Source organism: Triturus cristatus, chromosome 2_2 (genome assembly GCF_964204655.1).
Source record: "Triturus cristatus chromosome 2_2, aTriCri1.1, whole genome shotgun sequence".
NCBI lineage: Eukaryota > Metazoa > Chordata > Amphibia > Caudata > Salamandridae > Triturus > Triturus cristatus.
In genome coordinates, this window is record NC_140582.1 from 968,965,434 (window position 1) to 968,987,051 (window position 21,618).

The following is a 21,618-nucleotide window of genomic DNA, read 5'->3' on the forward strand; positions in this document are numbered from 1 at the left end:
TCTTGGTCTTTGGGAAAGACCATGATGTTTGGTCGAGTGATTGGTGGCCTACATCTCTTGGTGTTTGCCCCACCCCCTCCCAATCAGCCAGGAATCTGGGTGTGATCTTTGACACCTCACTCTCTATGATCCCTCAAGTGAATAGGACAATAGCCACATGTTGGGGGGTTATCAGGATCCTGAATAGGATCCGTGACTATCTCTCTCCCCAGGCACGCATGCAGGTTGCAGTTGCCCTTGTTGGCTCTAGGCTCGACTATTGTAACTCCCTGTATGTGGAGTCGAACAAGGGCCTTATACATCGACTGCAAATCGTGCAGAATGCCGCTGCACGCTTTGTCCTAGCCCTTCCCTTGGCGTCCTCAGCCACGACGGCTAGAAAAAAGCTTCACTGGCTCCCTGTTCAGTACAGAATTTCTTTCAAGATTCTCTGTCTTGCTTATAGAGCCCTTATGGCTGGCTCTAACGATGCATTGGGATCTCTGTTGACTCGTTACATCCCTTCCAGATCACTTCGGTCGGCTGGGCTGTCTCAATTGGCAGTGCCTCGTACAAGATTAGCCAGATGGGGAGCGAGAGCTTTCTCTGTAGTCGCCCCCAAGCTCTGGAATTCTCTTCCAATTGAGGTTAAAACCCTTCCCTCAATTGATTTGTTTAAAAAGGCTCTGAAGACGTGGTTCTTTACTATGGCTTATCAATGAGATACTGCTGGTTCTGATCTGCGAGCTGTACTATTTTTGATTTAGGCGCCTTGACGCCCACTGGGCTAAGTTGCGCGTGACAAAATCTATTTCATTCATTCATTCAGTTCTCTAAAGGCCCCCAAAATAGTTCCCAAGGGAAGGGAACAGGATTCACCCCTAGGGCTAACCCACCCAGAAACCCTAATCCTGGCCAGAGTCAGCAGCCAAGGGTTGTCCATTGCTACGAGTGCGGTGGTGTCGGACAATATAAGGGAGATGTGAAGTGCCCAAAAAGACCACCCCCTCCCATAGGAGGAAAGGCCCCCGGAGTAGCTAGTGTAGTGCTCGGGGAGGAGATGCCTTTAGATAAGGGAAGGGAGTGGGTGGGTGTCACTTTAGTGTCCCTGGGAGAACGGGAGATGGTTCCTAAGATCCAGGTGCCCGCAAATACCACAAAGTATGGGCAGTGGGTCACCATCAACGGCCAAAGAGGGGATGCTCTGAGAGACACAGGAGCCAGTATGACTATGGTACGTAGCCAACTGGTGTCTCCAGAGCAGGTGATTCCCCACGTACTCCACCCTGCCGCGATGGCTGACGGCAGAATGGGCCACTATCCGGTGGCCGAGGTTCCATTTGAATGGGAAGGGGTTGCAGGGTTACTTCGAGTTGACGTAAGCCCTGCCGTGCCAGTCGATTGTCTGCTGGGGAATGACATGGAGCATAATGCTTGGAAGGAGGTGGAATACCGGACTCATGCTGAGATGCTGGATACACCTGACTGGGCCTGTGTCAGCACAAGGTCTGCGACTACCCGGAGGGGGAGTTCATTTAGGCGGGAGCCTGGAACAAAGGCACCGCCGGCTGCCAATCAAGGGAAGAACCGAAGGCAGGAGGAGCCTGCCTCGGCATCCGCGCCCCGTGTGACGGATAGGCCACCGGAGGAGGTGGACCAGGAGTCCGCGGAGGGGGATGTTACCAAACTGGAGAACCTACCCATCCCGGCCGAGTGGCACGTGGAGGGAGGGCCGACCAGGGAGGAATTCTGCAAAGGCCAGAAGGAGTGTCCTACCCTTGAGGGACTGAGGCGACAGGCCGAAGCCCAGGCAGCAGGGAACGTCGAGGGGAACTATAATATTTACTGGGAGGATGGCCTCCTCTACAGTGAACCCAAGGCACCCATGCACGGATCGTCACGGGCCTTGGTTGTCCCTCAACGTTACCGAGCCTTCCTTCTGGAATTGGCTCATGAGATCCCCTTGGCAGGACACCTGGGGCAAGACAAGACCTTTGCCCGGCTTGTCCCACACTTTTATTGGCCTCAGATGAAAGTGTCGTCCGACACCTACTGCCGGACGTGTGTGTTTTGTCAAGCCAGTGGGAAAACAGGGGTGAAGCTGAAAGCTCCCCTGGAACCACTTCCTGTTGTTAGCACCCCCTTTGAAAGGGTGGGCATCGACATTGTGGGTCCGTTAGATCCGTCTACTACAGCTGGTCACAGGTTTATCCTGGTTCTGGTGGATCATGCCACACGGTACCCAGAGGCCATACCTCTGAGGACCATTACTGCACCTGTTGTGGCTAGGGCCCTGATGGGAATCTTTACCCGAGTGGGTTTTCCCAAGGAAGTTGTGTCCGACAGGGGGACCAACTTCATGTCAGCATACATGCGGCCATGTGGAAGGAGTGTGGAGTGACCTACCGGTTCACCACTCCTTACCACCCCCAGACCAATGGTCTGGTGGAGAGGTTCAACAAAACCTTGAAAGGCATGATCAGAAGTCTGCCTGAAAGCCTGCGGAGGAAATGGGACGTCCTCCTACCCTGTCTATTGTTTTCTTACAGGGAAGTGCCAAAGAAGGGAGTGGGCTTCAGCCCCTTCGAACTTTTGTATGGGCACCCTGTGCGTGGACCTCTCAGCCTGGTGAGAGACGGATGGGAAAGAACTCCCAGAAAGCTTCCCCAGGACGTGGTGAGCTACATGCTGGCCTTCCGGAGCCAAATGGCTAAGTTGTGGAAGCAAGCTTCTGACAACTTGGAAGCCAGCCAAGCAGTGATGAAGGCGTGGTATGACCACAATGCTCACCCGGTGGAGTTGGAGCCTGGCCAGAAGGTGTGGGCGATCGAACCAGGAGAGCTTAGCGCCCTCCAGGATCGCTGGTCAGGACCCTTTGAGGTGTTGGAGAAGAAGGGTAAGGCTACCTACTTGGTGGATCTGAAGACCCCTCGTCAGCCCCTACGGGTGCTGCATGCCAACCGCCTCAAACCCCACCATGAGAGGCCCGAAGTCATATTGTTAATGGTGACTGACGGAGCAGAGGACGTGGAAAGCGAGCCTCTCCCCGACTTATTTGCGTCTCAAGAGAAGGATGGGTTGGTGGAGGGAGTGATTCTCTCCCCGTCCCTAACTCCTGAACAGCAGGAGGACTGCCGCCAGGTCCTGGGGCAGTACTCTTCGTTGTTCTCCCTTGTTCCGGGTAGGGCTCACCTGTGCGTCCATGACGTGGACACAGGAGACAGCCCACCTGTGAAGTCAAAGATCTACCGGATGACAGACAAGGTGAAGGCCAGCATTCACAGTGAAGTCACTAAGATGCTGGAGCTAGGAGTGATTGAACCTTCCAGCAGCCCCTGGTCCAGTCCGGTGGTACTAGTACCAAAAGCTGTACCACCGAGTGCCCAACCGGAACTGAGGTTCTGTGTGGACTACCGGGGACTGAACTCAGCAACCAAGACTGATGCTCATCCGATCCCGAGGGCGGATGAACTGATTGACCGGCTGGGAGCTGCCCAATATTTGAGTACCTTTGACCTTACTTCTGGGTACTGGCAGATCTCTCTGACTGATGGAGCTAAGGAAAGGTCAGCCTTCTCCACACCCAAGGGCCACTACCAGTTCTGCGTGATGCCCTTTGGGCTCAAGAACGCACCTGCCACGTTTCAGCGTCTGGTGAACCAGATCCTCGCCGGAATGGAGAGTTTTTCTGCTGCTTATCTGGACGACATTGCCGTCTTCAGTAACAGCTGGGAGGATCACTTGCGTCACCTGCAAACTGTTCTCCAGGCCCTGAAACACGCTGGTTTAACGATCAAGGTCAGTAAATGCCAGATCGGGCAGGGGTCGGTAGTGTACCTTGGACACTTGGTGGGTAGGGGAGCGGTGCAACCCCTCCAGGCGAAAATCGAGGCAATCATGGCCTGGGAACCCCCCAAGACTCAGACTGAGGTCCGAGCTTTTCTGGGCCTCACAGGATATTACCGCCGCTTCGTGAAGGGGTACGGTACCATTGTGGCCCCCCTCACGGAGCTTACGTCCAAGAAACAACCTCGACGGGTAGTCTGGACGGAGGCTTGCCAGCAGGCCTTTGTGAAACTGAAGCAAGCCATGTGCGAGGCCCCAGTCTTAAGGGCCCCAGACTTTTCCAAGGAGTTCATTGTCCAGACGGATGCATCGGAACATGGCATTGGGGCAGTGTTATCGCAACTCAATGAAGAGGGTCTGGATCAACCGGTGGTCTTCCTATCCCGGAGACTACTTCCCAGGGAACAGAAGTGGAGTGCAATAGAGCGTGAAGCCTTTGCAGTGGTATGGGCTCTGAAGAAGTTGCGGCCATACCTGTTTGGCTCGCACTTCCTAGTTCAGACCGACCACAGACCCCTTCGTTGGCTGATGCAGATGAAGGGGGAGAATCCCAAGTTGCTAAGGTGGTCTATCTCCCTACAGGGAATGGACTTTCAGGTGGAACATCGGCCTGGAGTGGACCACGCCAATGCAGACGGTCTCTCAAGGTATTTCCGCCTTAGTGATGAGAACTCCCAAGGGGTTGGGTAGCTCTCCCCACTTTCAGCTGGGGGGGGGACGCGTGTTAGATCTGTCAGCCCTTTGGGTGGTCCCTCCTCATCATTATTTATTTTGTCCCACTTTTGCCTCAAACCCTGTTATAATTTTTACTTTTTGGGAACCACCAGACTTTTTAGTGTTGATGCAGGGTCAGGGAGCCATTTTCCCTACCCCTGGAACTTCTGTCTGAGGGCCTGAGACACAAAATGGTGGCCACCTGTGACATCATCAGAACCCACTGGAGATTTCTAGAACCTTCCGGAACATTCTGGAACCCTGTGACAGTGAGAGGCAGTTTAGAATGTTGGGAGGCCATCTCAGAGTGGCAGTTGGCAACTGACTGGAGAAGAGAGAGGACAGAGATAGAAGGAGGTCGGAGTAAGGCAGCAGAGGTGGAAACCAGTGCTTGGAGTGGGGTCCAGAAACCCACCCTTGTTGCTAGTCTCTACTGACCAAGCCCAACCTAGAGCCCTGTGTGGGATCAAGATCAGAAGAACCATCTTAAAGAACTGAATATTTGGAACAGGCCTTAAAGAAGAAGAACAGCAAGTTCCTGACCTGTTCAGCAGTGTCCTCCTGGAGTCCTGACGTCGAGAAGCCTGGAGACCTGGGGCCTGAGGTCGAGAAGCGGCGCTGACAGAAAGCAGACGTCGTACCCGGAGCCGCCAGAGGTCGAGTGAGGGCGCCGACGTAGGTCGTGGAGAGACACCGGAGGTCGAGTAAGGAGTCACCCGAGGTCGGGTGAGGGCGCCGACGGAGGTCGTGGAGAGGCGCCGGAGGTCGAGTCGAGAGTCACCTGAGGTCGAGGTGAGGCGTCGACGGGGGAGTGAAGTCTGCCCACCGGAGTCGCCGGAAACTGAGGTGAAGCGCGCCGGAGGTCGGGAGTGGAGATCGCACTCCGGAGACACCAGGAAGTGGGGAGTCCGAATCCCTGCGACGCCGGAAGGCGACATCGAGTCGAGACCGTCCAGCGACATCGAGTCGAGACCGCCCAGCGACATCGAGTCGAGACCGCCCAGCGACATCGAGCCGAGGCCGCCCAGCGACATCGAGCCGAGGCCGCCCAGCGACATCGAGTCGAGACCGCCCAGCGACATCGATCCGGAGCCGCCTCACGACGTCGACACGGTGCCAAGCGGAGCCGATCATCTTGAAAAGGGCAGTAAGTGGTAGAGGGGGCATCTGAGGCCCTGTGGAGCCCTAAAAGATCATCCTAGAGGCTAAAGGGGTGCTAGAACCAGCCTGAGAGTGCCAGGGGTGAACTGAGACTGGTACAGTGACCTCCATAAAGGGTTGTGTAGTTTGGAGGGCCAGATCTTTAGGGTACTCTTGTTCTGCCTCAGCTTAGGCCCCAGCCTTGATCAATCTAGGTGGGACACCCCCATGCCATCCAAGTGTCCTTAAGTTGTGTATGGGCAAAGTAAGACCAAGTGACCTCATGTAAATGATTTGAATTGTCACTGTCATTGATTGTTTTACCTTATTTATTGGAAGTGCTTATTTATTGTCATCCACTAATTTATTCCTGCACTATATTTATTTGTCATCTGTATTTATTGCACATCTATTTATTCCTTGCTTATTTATGACCTGAACCTATTTATTGAAATTCCAATTAGTATTATTTATTTGACCTGCTCTTTCAAGGAAAATCTTATTGTCTTGTATTTATGTAATGTAACCTGCAACTAAGAGAAAATAAGATAAAGACATATATATTTTCAATTTGACTTGCATTATTTTTACGGTGTAGTGTCGTTTTTGGAACGGATGAACGCATGGTTATTGTGAGGGTGTGACGTACGCTTAGCACGGTGCCTGACCCCAACCGCTCGAACCAAGCTACCATCGTGCTGGGAACCTGGTGACTGCTAACCCGGTTGCCCGATTTCCAACACTTGCACATTCAATATGTCTGTGTTCTTGGAGGCATCAGCAGGTGAAGCCAAGCCTGTTAAAGGGCATATTTTCCATGGATGAGGGCGAAAACGCCTGGCTGATTTTCTAGAGCAGCTCAGCAAATTCCACATGCGCCCAGCTTCTCCGTTTATTGGTTTACCATTTTGCGTGTCAGCCAATGACAGGATGAGGCAGGATACCTGAAGGACGGGATCCAAAGCAGAGATTGCTACCTACACATGTCCCGGCATTCCCTGGTGCCCGTTTCCACCTGGCTCCTGTTAGTCTGGATGTGACAATGGAATCCAGCGGTAAAGCTACCCCCAACTCTCCCTGCAGGTCTCGTCTGCTTCACGTAGGTGGCTCAACAAATGTAGATGGTAGGGAGCATACGCTACGTTGTTAATATTTTAATAAATGGCCTGAACCAGAAGGCATAACGGATTTTGGCAATAAGTAAAATCGAAGTCTGACTCTGCCATTGCGTAAATTCAATCTTACGCCTCTCCATCCATACGGGGTATTTATCGACAGGTAGGGCCAGAAGGGGACTGTGCACCTCCACAGACAGATTCTAAAATGCATACATCATGCTGCAACTGGGGCAAATTAACTAACCCAATGGTGCGATTTAGGAAAAGCTCAAATAAACGGTCTGAAACATTAGCAGAAATGCTCACCCAAACTCCTTCTCTAACTGATCCTGTTGAAAACCGCACAGTGCGCAGGATGGGCCTGGCAAACACGAAGCACAGCTTGTAGATGGGCTCGGAAGGTACTGGCCATAACACTACAGAATCCTTTTTTTTGTTAAACATTTTTTTTTAAATAAAGAAATAATTGGGGAGAGTGCTTCAGTGTCTGATACACAGGAGAGTCTGAAGGTAAGAAGGTTCAGTAGAGTGGATTGACGGGCATGCACAGGAATGGATCCCTACCTATTTTCAAAAGTTTATTAACAAAAAATTTGATTTTGCTAAAAGATACCTTTATAAGGCTAATGTAAGTTTTTGTTGTGTAACTGTAAAGAGTACATAGGTCCCTTTCTCAGAAAGTCACTTACAGTTTCTGGTCCAACACCAGGGGTCAGCAATCATACTGATCGAAAATTTGAGAAAGCACTATAATTATTACAGCTTGGTACTGTTGTGAAAATTGTAGCTTTACCAGCAAATCACTTTGGGTGGACAATTTTGCTCGTATTCCACCAGCTATCTAGAAGTTTAATGCCTTTTGGAAATATGCTTAGGTTCCGCAGAAATCAATCACTGTTACTTAAATCCTTGTTTTTCAGAGACTGATATAAAGCCACGTGCTAATAATTCAAACCATCCAAATGCTTAGTTCCAAATTTGTAGATAACAGGATGACTCATTTTGAAAAAGGTACCCTTGTTCAACAAAAGTTTTTTTTTTTTTAATAGAAAAACACTAACACAAATAACCTTTCTCTTATCTCAGAAAACTGAACTTTACTCATCCCCTTTTGTAAAACTATAGAGGAAAAAAATAAAAAGGTGAATGTTCGCAAACTCAAAACACAATGGATGCATGCAGCCCAAAAATGTACCTTTTCTCGGACAGATTCTCCTGGAACAAGTGGAGGCTCAATGGTGACAAACAGGGTTAGATATGAACCTTCGCTTAGACTCTGGACGGTATCATAGCCGCCATCACTGCCCATGTGCCGTTCTTTGCTGTAGCCAAGAAGAACTGGTGGAGTCTCGATCCGGAAGGTGCCATCAATCTAAGGAATAATACACATTTGTGAAAATCTTCAGTACAATTAAAAAAAGTGTCACATTACTCAGTAGAGCTGTCAAACTATCCTTTGCCTTCTGTATTGAAAAAAATGTTACACAAAATTTATTGGGCATAAACACAGCATACTAAACAGAGGATATATATATCTATGTATTTATACATATGTACTTATACACACATATATAAATATATATATTTATATACATATATATATATATATATATGTTCTATATTAAACTATTAAATCCAGAAGTGCATACCTATAGAATTGGAGTGCCTGCTGTTTATGCATTAAATAACATGCGGGAAGAGATGCTATTGAATGTCAGCGAGAGTATGGAAAATGTTGGAGAGTGGTGACACACCAGAACCCTCAGCACAGGTAGAATAAAGGGGCTTCTTACATCACCCTTTAATCACTTTTTAGCAGCAAACCAAGCAGAAAGCTTCCCTTTAGAAATATTAAATAGGTACATTTAAAAAGTAGCGAATTACAATTTGGACTGTTCAGCAAAATACATTTTAAAAAAAAAGATCTTAATGTTATTCTAGCTTTGACAACAGACTGATACTAGTAGTTCATATGATCAACAAACCAGCACTATGAAGTATGAAATTCAGGGTGGGCTGAAAAAAAAAAGTAAACTATTGACTGTTGGAGTACTACTTCTTAAGAAAGTAAAATGGAGTCAAGCGACTAATTCCTGGGTTTAATATGGTCTAACCAGTATTTTGGTTATATGATCATAATGGCCTCACCCCTCTGTTAGGCTCACGAGGAACACTAATCTCTTTGGAAAAAAGAATCAACCAACAAGGACAGAGTCAAAGCCCTCTATATGTGCTATAGCCAAAAACATTCAGATAGCATTGTACTTGTTTATTCGTTTCAAAATATTCTCTTTTGGAGATTAAGTATCAAATTGTGTTATCCTTTGGTACAACTGGCAAATTTGTGCTCTTTAATGTGCTGTGCTTCAAAAACACTTTCAAAATTTCTTATGGGATAAGGAGACACACGGATTGCACCTTCGATTGAGTGGATCTGGGTGTGTTTGAGCTAATACCATTGGCAATCACCTTGTCAGATTCTCTAGTTCTCACTGAACCCGTCTTCAGGATTTTGTCAGTGTGCAAATTCTTTCAGCACTTACAATATGGTGTGTCTTCTTCCGGCGCAAACCAAGCATGGCAGCCTCACTCGAGAGAATGATTTGAGTGTGGCCAGACCTGGTTAGTTACTGACACCTTGTATACTCTGGATCTTAAAACAGATGTTTTAAGAATTTGTGTCAGTGCTGATGTGTTATGATACTATGAACCTGGTATGTCTTGTTTCACCTGACAACAATGTGAGCACTGAAATAAGGTAGTAAGAACATCAATTCTAGGCTAGGAAGGAGCCTGCATTCATGGACACTAAGAATCAAAGTTGATCTTCCTGGTACCTGAGACTCTTAAAGCAAGACCTCCCTTAAAATAGTATGTGATTGACAAGAGGAATGCTTAGATCCCATGGCCAACTAACTAGAGCAATAGCAACGCTTCATAGAAAGGCAAACTCATTCTTATCACAACAATGAAGTGGACCTAGCCCAGATTAGGAATATAATCATTTTCTGACTTTTTAGGAAGCTGGATATGAATCTTGCTGTTTTATCGGGCCAGTCAAGGAAATGTATTTCTTTTCTCCTCGTGCAAATGCACAGCTCTCAGGATATGTGCCCAGAGTACCTAGTAAGTCTGAAGAATTAATGGTTCAGCCTTTGCATCAAAATAGTGAAAACACTGCCAGTAGATTCAGTTTCTGTTCTTGATACCTTGAATCGCAATAGAAAATGGAAGTATGTAGTCTGCCTGTGAGATGCTAACTTAGTCTTGTCATGTTCCCCACTTTAGCTTAAATCAGTACAAATGGGAATGCAAGAATCCAGAGGATAATGCCATGGCCTAAGTGACTCGTGACCTACACACCTGTATATGCTTGAACAAACACGCACATCGGTAACAGAATGGGAGGTGAATCTGAACGCACTGTTACAGAAAGCTTGAGAGTACTGCACCAAAGTAGGAGGTGCCCTCTTTCAGGGAAGAATGTTCCACAAAGAAACAAAACGAACCAACACAAGGCAGAGTAGCTGAGAGGAGTCCAATATTGAGCATAGGCTAGAAAATGATAAATGTGAGAATTACTATTGAATTTAAATGCATTACTGAATCAGTGGGGCCTATGAACCAAACTTTATTAAAAAACAAATAAAAAGTAGCCGAAGTAAAAATGATAAAACTGTGGAACAGTAAAAGATTAAGCCTATGCTGGGAGCCACTAGCACTGCACCTCTTTGTCAAGGTTTATGCACTGGATTAAAAAATATCTTCAATTATTTATCCAATGTAACCGTTACATACAATTAGCGGTTCTTACTCTTAGAAGTGTTACTTACCCTAGCTTGAAAGTAGATGGTTGTGAATGGTATTCTGATAGATCCCAGCCAGTGTCTTTCGACACGTGTATGTATTGCACTTCCTCTTTCACGGTCGTCCTTGGAAATTATTGGAAAAGAATCAGTTAATAATACTTATAAAGATATTCAGATAATTTTAAGACATTTAGTCACATAATGTAGATACCATGCATGGAGATCATCATGTGGGTGCCATGCTATTAAGTACTAATTGATAACTCTCACTGGGTCTCATGGGTTCATCACTAATCCATATATTGGGTGTCAGCCACCTATGACAAGACATTAATCAAATTTAGCAACACATAAAAGAAACCCCAGTTGCCATACTGAGCTAGGAAACTAAAAACATCAGCTTGGCTGCAGGAGATCTATTCAAACTTTCAAACCTTTGGTGATAGCAGATACAAGTAACACATGGAAAGATTTCAGCAAGTCTTAGCCATGACAACCTTCTCTCTGTAATATTTATTTCCTTAGTTTTTAAGACTTTCTTCTCACTACAGAAGTATAGCAACCATAGTCATGTATAGGCCCCAAACGGAGCAATCCACTTATAAATGTTAGTTCATTTTTAACTAGAAGGCAAGCATTCCAGATGTGCTTTGGGGTTGTTGGTGAGGAGCAGCTTTGGCCCCTGTGGCTTCTTCGGGGCACGCATCTGTCTATACCCCAACTTATGAGGACAAATGAACAAGGACAAAAGTGGAAAATGATGGATTGAAATATTTGAGAAAAGTCAAAACCCTGGGCTTGCTGTGTGTGTTGTAATATGTTGTCTAGGCCAATAGAGGACACTAATGCTTGCCAGCTCCGTACTGTAAAGTCAAAGGCAGTGCTTCTCTGAACTGTTAAAGACTAGAACAAAAGTGATAGTTTTTACATGAGCAGTGTTTTGGTCTCCTGGAATCCCTGGAACCAACGTGTGCATGATGCTGTGATGCTGGCTACCATGCAGCTAGAAAGCACATCTCCTGATATGCACTGTTCATGCCTGATGGAATCCGTTTTTTTCAACTTTCCAGATTATGTGATTACCTGATACTTTGAAACTACAGCTCCCAAGATTTCCTGCAAAAATAAATCACTATTTCCAAGAGCTTTAGTGCCAAGTTGAGGCAGAACCCAATCAAACCTTTGGCTACTGTAGGATGGAGCTCATATCGCTTGGATGACATCACAAGTGATATTAATTTTTTTAATGCATGTGCGACAGGTGCCAATGCAATAAAATCATTGCAGAATAATTGATTCTCCAATTTACATCTTCAGCAAATCAAGATCAGTATTGGTCACCTGCTGGATTTTTGATGGAACTTTCCTTCTATTCCAGATATTACCTGGACCCTTTTATGAGTCAAATCACCGGTCACCTATTGGAGTGTTATGAACTTACTTTCTTCTGTTCCAGAGATTTCTTGTACCCTTTTATGTGTCAATCCACTATGTCAATTAAAAACAGATCTAAGAACGGTGAGTGTGTGTCTTATTACTGAACATGGTGAAAATACATGCTTTGCCAGAACTACCTCTTCTTACAATAAGGCAAGAGAGCCAGCAAAGATGTGCTCTCCTTTGTTTGAATGAGGCAATGATTTTTGGAACTGACCCCACATGTTTAAGGCAATGCTCCCCATACAAGACAACGACTGAGGCCCCCTAGGGTGTGTTGGGTAGGTAGTAGGACCAGGGATTAGGAAGGCCAGCTGTTATGGGTGCTTTGTGTGGAATAGATGTTTCATTTTTTCAGTTACAAGTTTAACCATAAGACCTTACTGATGAAGAACTGCTGTTCCCATTTGCTGGTATACAGATTACACACAGATCCTAGCAGTAGGCACATTAACCCAGTGACCTTTCTCCTTGTGAACAATACGGTAAACACAAATCTCTTTAGTATGTGCATTAACCCACTGAGGTTGGCTTGCCTTCAAGGACATCACAATGCAGGCAGCAACAAGGACCCAGCTAAACTTGAGGAATAGGCTTACTGTTTCTCTCTGCATCAGGTTACATATGGATGTACAGTGGTAAGAAAAAGAGGGTACACCCTTTAAAGTTTCTATGGTTTAACATGTTAATTTATACCTGACCTCTATCCTGTCCTCGGCAGGTATTGGTTCTTTGAAGAGCGGGTGCATGTGCATAGGGTTACATCTTATCCACAGTGCCCTCACTTTAATTTCAAGCTCAGAAATATCTACAATTGGTAAAGGGCATGAGGTCAATCATTTAGACGCTCTTTGCCTGATGCCCATCTGTTAAAAAGTAACCTCTTGCGATGAAGAAAGATGCAGAAGCTTGAGATGTAGACTCAAAGAGGTTTTTTCTCAGTTGAAGGTTCAACAGCTCATCCACTCAACCGTCAGCAAGCTCATCACCACACTGACTTCAACATTCTTACAGCTAGCTTAGTCACTGACATTCTAGAACACTAAACATCCCACAGTGAGATGTAATGGTATATCTAAAAGAAAAGGAGAAAGCCTTTACAACATATCTCCCTCCTTTACACAATACAAAAGCGAAACACATTAAAACGTAAGGAGAAAAGAAACTATAATATATTCAATCAAATAAATAGACCATCATGTGACATAATCATTCAAATATGAGGGAATGCGTGAAACCCTGTTGGGCCTTATAATAGCTTCAGGAACATCTTTTCTCTCTGAGATGTTACGAGAGGAACTTGAAGCATTGTTTGCATTGCATGGAGCAACATGACCCAGATTCCACACCCTGTGATCAGATGTTCTTATAGTATTGTCAAAAACTCTTGTAACCCTTCTAGGCTTTGAAAATTTAGATCCAGAGACGCAAAACCCAGGCCTTTTGATCCGAACAAGATCACCCACCTTAACCTTTGTTAACTTAACAGCGTGTCGTATGTCATAGTTTTCCTTACTCTTTGAACATCTCAAATCTTCTTTCTCTTGCCACGAGGTAGAATCTAAAATTTGCCACTTGTTAGAAAGAATCTTGTTCACCCATGATGGTTCTAAGAAAGTATCAGGGTCCCTTCCCCGAAACAAGAGAAAAGGAGACTTTCCTGTAGTGGGGCTTGACATCAGATAAAGTGAGAATCACAAGAGGAACGAGGCAAGGATGCCCTTGTTCACCGCTGTTGTTCGCTTTATATATAAATCCGCTCATGGAAATGCTGGGTAATAACTTTCTGATCAAGCCTTTTGTGGTATAAGATATTCCACACGCCGTATTTGCTTATGCGGATGACATAGCTGTGACGTCGGTTGACCCATCTACCTCAATTACAGAGATTGAGCGTATCGCTATTAAATTTGGTCAGGTATCTGGCTATAAACTCAACGTCACCAAAACACAAATTTTATGTACAGATAATATCGTATTGCGAGACGCTAGAGTGGTAAAGGAAGTTACATATTTGGGCATTAAAATTAGAACTTTGACGTCAGAATTGGTTGAAGATAACTGGTTGGCCATAGTATGTAGTACCAGGGACTCACTAGAGAGATGGGGTCGACTTCACCTTACATTAGTAGGCAGAGGTAATATTATAAAAATGAATATTTTACCAAAGGTGCTATATCTTTTTAGATCCATTCCTCTGGAAGTGTCGCCGGCCCAACTCTTACAGTTACAATCGCTTTGTGCAAAATTTCTTTGGGCCCCCGGTAAACCTAGGCGAGCTACCAGATTTATGACGTTACCTATTGAGAGATGAGGCTGGGCTATACCAGACTTCACGTTTTATTATTATGTTTGCTTTCTTTTGAAGATGCGGCTATTACTGACTGGTGAGGATGCTAGTAATAGAGCAGAGGCTCCCTCGATATTCTATCTGCTACTATGGCCTGAGGCTAGACAATCTTTATTTAAAGAAATCGATGGTAGTTACTTCAAAAGAACCAGGTTCAAAGTACTGGCAGCTGCTTTTAAAGTTTGGCAGAAAATACGTAAGCTAAGCTCCTTGACAGGGTTAGCCTACTATACACCCATGAATGCTTCAAAGATCCTCCCTCTTATTTTTTGGGATAGTGTTGCATTGGGTTGGAGGAAACAAGGTATTTCACAGCTGGACGATTTTTATCAAACTAGGGGATTGTTTCCTACGTATGAAGACTTAGCGAGACAATATAACTTGTCTAATTCCCAATTTTTAAAATTTCTCCAAATTTGTGATTTTCTTTGTCGTAAAAATCTGATATTGACATCAAATCCACTTATAGAGGCTATTAGACGGCAGGAGAAAATAGGTGGGCTTTACAAACTGTTCTTTTCTTTTAGAATGGATGATTTGGAGAAGCATAATGCCCAATGGTCTACTATATTGGGAGAATGCAATATTTCAATAGAGCGGGCTATTGTCAGATCTAGGGAAACTCTCTTATCCCCCAACCTGAAAGCACAATTCTTTAAAACGATCTTTAATTTGTATTATACTCAGGCACGCATGCTCAAGTGGGGGGGTAGGAATGACGGGAAAAGTTTTCGTTGTGGGGTGGATAATGCGGATAGTCTTCATATATTTTTCAACTGTGTACAATTGTTTAAGTATTTGACTGATATTGAAAAAATTTTGACCACGATTACCGGAACCATTACTAATATTACCCCTGCCTTAATGCTAATAGGAATTGGGCAAGACGTAGAAAAGGGGTACCCTCTGTATAAACACAGTTTTTGGATTTTCATTGCGATGACTGTCGCTCGATTGTGTATTGCCTCTAATTGGCTTCAACCCAAACCCCCCGCGTTTGAGCATTGGCGTGCTAAAATGTATAATTTATTTCATTTAGAAAATAGTCTGTATTCTGTAAAGAGGGTAATGAAACGGCAAATGGGAATGTTTATTTGGGGGGCTTTTTTTGATCATATGAATTCATGAAATAACTTCCTTTTGTTTTTTTGATTCTTTCTCGCATTATGGCTGTTATTGTCGTTGTGGAATAATACAAATTTAAAAAGAAAAAAGAAAATAAATCCATGACAACAACAATAAAGGTGTCGGAACCATCCCCATGAATGGGCCCTAAGATGTCAAGAGCTATATCCTTCCAGGGACCACAGGGACAAGTTATTTTCTCCATGGGTTGTGTCCTAAGTCTTCAAACTCTTTTCGCTAAGAGAGCACTGAACACATTCCCTAACTAGATGTTCAATCTGGGTGTCAAGTCCTGGCCACCAATAACTGGAGCGGACCCTCTCTTTAGTTTTGGAAATGCCCAAATGTGCCTCATGTGCTAGATCTAATATTTCTTTCCTTAAGGATGCTGGAGGAACTAGCCTGTGACCTCTCAGCAATAATCCTTCACAACAGGAGACTTGGTCCTTAACCAACCAAAAATCTTTCACAGAAACCCCACCTTGTTCTTTATAATGCCAACCATCACAAATAAGTTTTGAGACATCCTGAATGATTGTATCATTCTTGCAAGCATCCAACCACCGCTCATGAGAAATTACTCCATAATCTACCCCACAAACAAAATCATGAGGATGACCAAATAATGGATCACAATTTGTGTCAGGTATATAGGATTGGTTAGCAGGAACTAACCTCGAAAGGGTATCAGCAACAATATTATCAGAACCAGGAACATGCTTGACAATAAAGTCAAACCCCTGTAAACCAACAACCCACTTTGAGATTCTAGGAGATATGGAGTCAATGCCCTTGTTAGTCAATACCTCACAAAGAGGTTTGTGATCGGTTCTCACAACAAAAGAAGTGCCCCACAAGAACTTTTTAAATTTCTTAATAGCCAAGTATACCGCAAGAGCTTTGCGTTCAATGACCAAATATCGACATTCAGCACCTTTCAAACACCTTGAAATAAACATGATGGTGTTGTCAGGGAAGGTACCCCCTTGATACAGGACTGCACCAATTCCTTTTAAACTTGCATTGGTTGAAATAATGGAGCACTTGGTGGGATCAAAATTCCTGAGATTTGGTGCATTCTGTAATCTGAGCTTTATGTCATTCAGTTCTTTCTCACACAGCTCATCCCAAACAAATGTTTCTCCCTTTTTAAGTAGATTTCTCATGTTGAAGGTGACCTCAGCAAAATTCCTAATGAACTTGTTGTAGTATTCGGCCATCCCCAGAAAACGCATGAGCTCTTCTTTGGAAGAGGGAGCTATGAGGTCTTTGATGGTGTTCACAAGATCAGCTTTAGGAATGACACCATCAGCACTTATGGTATATCCCAAATAATCAATTTTACTAAGGCCAAATTTACAATTCTCTCGTTTAATAGTTAAATTGTGGGAGTAAGCCTGTCCAGCACTTGCCTAACTCTCTTACCATGTTCTGCCATGCCTGAACCATATACCAAAATGTCATCCTGGTACACACAGACCCCAGGAATGTTAACTTAAACCTTTTCCATGACACGTTGAAAAACCGAAGCGGCAGAAACTAATCCAAACGGGAGTCTTATGAATCTAAATGTTCCAAACGGCGTGACAAAAGCAGTCAAATCTCTGGAAGACTCATCAAGCAAAATGTGGTGGTACGCTGATGTCAGATCGATGGTACTGAATATCTTTGCACCACCCACCATGCTCAACAACTCAGATATGTTTGGAAGAGGATACCTGTCCACAAGTACACACTTATTGAGTTGTCTGAGATCAACACACAGTCTCAGGGATCAGTCAGCCTTCCTGGCGGCCACTACCGGAGCTAGCCATGATGTCCCTTCTACCTCCTCAATGATACCCTGGGACTTGAGTTTGTTCAATTCTTTAAGCAGGTCCTCTTTAACAGTAAATGGGACATCACGCACCTTACTGGATACTGGAACTGAACCTGGAGATAGCTTAATCTTGTGGCAGGAACCCTTAAGACAGCCTAACTTATCTCCAAATACCTGTGGATATTCACTTATCAGAAGAGTTTGCAAAGAATCATCATCAACAGACTCAATGGTTTTCCTCTCTTTGACAATGATGGGAGGAGTATTATTGGGGTCTAACATGACACCTAGATCTTTTTGGTGCCACCAGCTGATGATGCCATCACCTTTCCTGGAGACATAAACCTTCCCAGCAGTGGAACGGCCCTCATATTCTATCAACCAATCAAAATACCCTCTTAATTCAATGGGATCTCCGCCTTAGGCAGTGGGACGAATGTCAGGTTTTATTAATTTAACTTTCCCACTCAAATTGTCATCAAAGAATTTACTTGAGACAATGGTAATCTTTGCCCCTGAATCAAACACTTTTGTCTTGTAGCCTTCTACAAGAATGAAATCAAGTGGTCCATCACCACCAACTTGGACTACAATTTGCCCACACTCGAAATCATGCTGGTCAGACATGTTTCCATTAGAAACCTCACTAACGCTTTTTTTTAAGCTTTGATCCTGCAAGCATTTACAAAGTGACCCTTCTTTTTGCAATAAGAGCATACAGCATTTAGAGCAGCACAAGACTTGTCATTGGCCCAGTCAGAAGTGCTGTTGCACCTATAATACTTGTTATCTTTATTGAGACTGGCTCGAGACTTGTTAGTACTTTTCTCTTTGAATTGTGATTTTGTTTGATACTTGCCACCTTACTAGACAGGTGAGATATACATCAATATGCTTTAAAAAGACACTTACGATAATGCTTTCCATTAAACACATGCATTGCTTTCCAGCTATCTATGGATCTCGTTTGTGTAACAAAAGTTACACAAAGTGAGTTTACATGACCCTCAAATTACTGACTAACCTCCAGGATATCATAGACTACTTCATCGAAGACATTGATGAACACGTCATCCTTCACAGACTGCAAGCTGGCTGTACTGTAGTCACCATCTGGAGCTCTGAGGGTGAAGCAAACAAGAGTTCAAAGAATTGTAATGATTACTGATCGGAAGGCTTCATTTTTTGTTTGTTTTTAAACAAACTTTATTGGGGTTTTACAAAAGGTTCCAGAAATCAACGATGCATCATAGTTACTAGCATTCAGGAAAGTGTTTAGCTGGATCATGATATTCACATCGCAACAGCCTTACAATATAAAAGGGAAGTAAGTCTCTTTGTTCCCATTAACCTTCCCTCCGCCTTCAGCAAACAAAAGAACAGGCGTTATTTGTGATATTTCCTGGATTGCTATGGCTAACTTTAATCTCTAAGTCAAACTCCCTCCCCCCAACTAACCCCCTCCTTGCCTTCCCCCCAGGTGTGTCACTTCTGTAGAAGCCACTCTTTTGTGACAATCTTTTACTTCAGTCGTTCTTTCATCATTGGCTAAGAGCGCACTGTAGAAGCTCTCAGTCAATGAGAGTGGTGGTGTGTTGGGGTTGCTATCAGACTCTCTAGGGCTATAGGTCAGGCGGGGCTACATAGTGCTTAAACCAACTCTGTCGGAGGTTCCTCCCTCACTTCCTCTTCTTCGGCCTCATCTGGGATTCGGAGTACCACTACCAAGGTTTCCCGGGCTCTTGCTGCTTCCAGTGCCTTCTTGCGTCCTGTTCGTTTAACTATTTGCATCCTGATTGTTCGTTCATATTCTGCCCACCTAATGAGTTCTTTCTTCCACCTGGCTACGTTCGGTCCTTGTTTTGCTTTCCAGTGCATAGTTATATCTCTCTTTGATAGTACTAAGCCCATATCTATAAATTTACATGTGATTTAATTTTTAGATGTGTGCGGAAACCAATGCAATAGGCAGTACCCCTGAGACGCTTCGACTTCTCTGTAAGAAATATCCGCCAACAGCATTGTTACCTCTTTCCAGAAACTACCCAGGTGCGGGCAGGCCCAGAACATATGTTTAAAATCCGCTCCTTCCCTATTGCATCGCGGACAAGCTGCTGTTTGGGACTCAAAATATTTATTAATCTTCTCTGGGGTAAGATATGCCCTGTGTAGTACATAGAAATGCACTAGTTGGAATCTGGCATTCCTGGTGCTCTTCCAAGCCCTCTCCACTAGCTCCCCCCAAGTTTTCTCTGGAATAGCCTCGTCGAGGTCTGCCTCCCACTTCAACCTCAATTTCGTTAAGGGCTGCAATGTTTCTCGCGTTGTACGCCTGTATAAGCACATGACCGCCTTGATGGTACCTGCCCCCATTACCATATATTGGCATCCTAGTGACGTCCGCGGTTCAGTGAGACCCTCTCTCTAATACTTTCCTATAGCCGCGGTGAGGGAGGAATACAACAGGAAGTTCCCCCTGGGTATATCATATCGATCTTGCAGATCATTAAGTGGGATCAAAGCTCCTTCCTCCTATAGGCTTCCTATAGTCGCCAGTCCTTGCTCAGCCCAAGACGTTAATCTTGGTCAGTTGCCCCCATGTGGCAGGGCCTCACACATGAGTAACGGAATCTCCGGAGCATAAGGGCATCTCATTTTAGCTCGCCTCAAGCACCTATTCCAGCATAGTCGGCTGTGCGTAACTCCAGGGGGAAGAGCTAAGGATCTAATGGGAAGCTTCAATACAATTTGGGATAATACTTTTAATATCACTGGGACCTACCTCACCTCGTCCATCACTCTAATGCAGCTTGCCACCACCTTTGTGAGCCATTGTAGCTGTGCTGATATGTAGTAGGCCTCGAAGTCTGGCACGGCCAGTCCTCCTTCTGCTCTCGGGCGCATGGGCACACAAAGTGCCACTTTTCACCTGCCATTCCCCCACAGAAACCCAGAAACCATTGATTTTAGCTGGGTAAAGTACCTTGCTGGTATCCAGACCGGCAGGGTCTCAAAATATTAAAAGCAATCTCGGCAGAGTCACCATCTTAAGCAGGGCTACCCAGCCGGCCACCTACAGCTGCAAAGAGACCCAAAATTCAAGATTATCTTTTGTATTTCTAAGGGCTCTCCATATGTTACCCTTTAGAATGTCTCCCTGTGTGGTATATTTGGGTACCTAGGTACGTCAGGTTCCTATCTTCCCAGCTCACTCCCTCCGTCTCTTGTGGGCCTATCCTACCCGCTTTTGTGGGAAATAAACAAGACTTTGCCCAGTTCACCTTCAGCCCCACTGCTACTCTCAATGCTTGCAGTAATTCTTTCGCACCCCGGAGCACCTCCCCCGAGTCTGCCAAAAACATCAGCAGATCAACTGCGTAGAGTGCAATGTGGTGTATTTGTCCAAAGACATTGAGGCCTTGATAGTGTTGCCCCGTTCTGGCCCTAACTGCGAACGGCTCTATCGCCAGGGCAAACAAAAGAGGGGAGAGCGGATAACCCTGTCGCATTCCCCATCCTACATTGCAAGAGCCCGATATGAGCCCACCTGTCTTAACTCTGGCAGTTAAATTGGAATACAGGAGGGCTGTCTCCCAAGCCAGCTTTCCTCATCACGTGGAATAAATAAGGCCATTCCAGGCTATCAAATGCCTTTTCTATATCCACTGAAAAGACCATCTTCCTTCCTATACGAGTCTGCTTCTAGTACATGCAAGAGGCGCCTAAAATTAAGGGCTGTGTTTCTGGTGGGTATAAACCCTGATTGGTCACTATGTATTAGGGTTGTCGTGTGTGGAAGCAGATGAGTTGCCAGCACTAGACTCAGGATCTAGTAGTCTAGGTTAAGCATAGAGAGCGGGCGGTATGCTGTTCTATCCCAGGGCGGTTTCTCCGGTTTAAGCAGCGGTACTAGGATTACCTCTCTGGTCGAGACAGGAAGGTGCCCCTCCTGTTTTGCATCATTGTACAGCTTTACGAGTCTGAGGCCAGTAAGTCTATGAATGTTAGGTAAAATTCAACAGGTAGGCCATCTGTCCCCGGCATTTTGTTCCGTGGCATATTTTTAATAGCTCCCTTGACTTCTCCAATTTCTATGTCCCGCCCCAGGGCCTCCGTTTGTTTCCCAGCTCAGACTGGTAGGTCTACGTTGTCTATGAACTCATATATGCCCTCCCCCACTTGGGTTGATCTACTTTTGTATAAATCAGTATAGTAATCTAGGAACAGGTTATTGATGCCTTGCTGGTCATATCTGGCCTCTCCGTTCGGCTCTCTAACCGC

General features: G+C 45.1%; 1 protein-coding gene across 1 annotated transcript in view; it reads right to left on the reverse strand.

The window, feature by feature from the left end:
- CC2D2A (coiled-coil and C2 domain containing 2A) overlaps nucleotides 1–21,618 on the reverse strand; it is a 415,347-nt gene that overhangs the window by 117,572 nt on the left and 276,157 nt on the right. The window contains exons 26-28 of the mRNA XM_085642396.1: nucleotides 18,362–18,458; nucleotides 10,631–10,729; nucleotides 7,993–8,169 (exon numbers count right to left, since the gene is read on the reverse strand). Of these exons, the coding sequence (XP_085498522.1) occupies nucleotides 7,993–8,169; nucleotides 10,631–10,729; nucleotides 18,362–18,458 (373 nt within the window). The remainder of the gene's footprint in view (nucleotides 1–7,992; nucleotides 8,170–10,630; nucleotides 10,730–18,361; nucleotides 18,459–21,618) is intronic.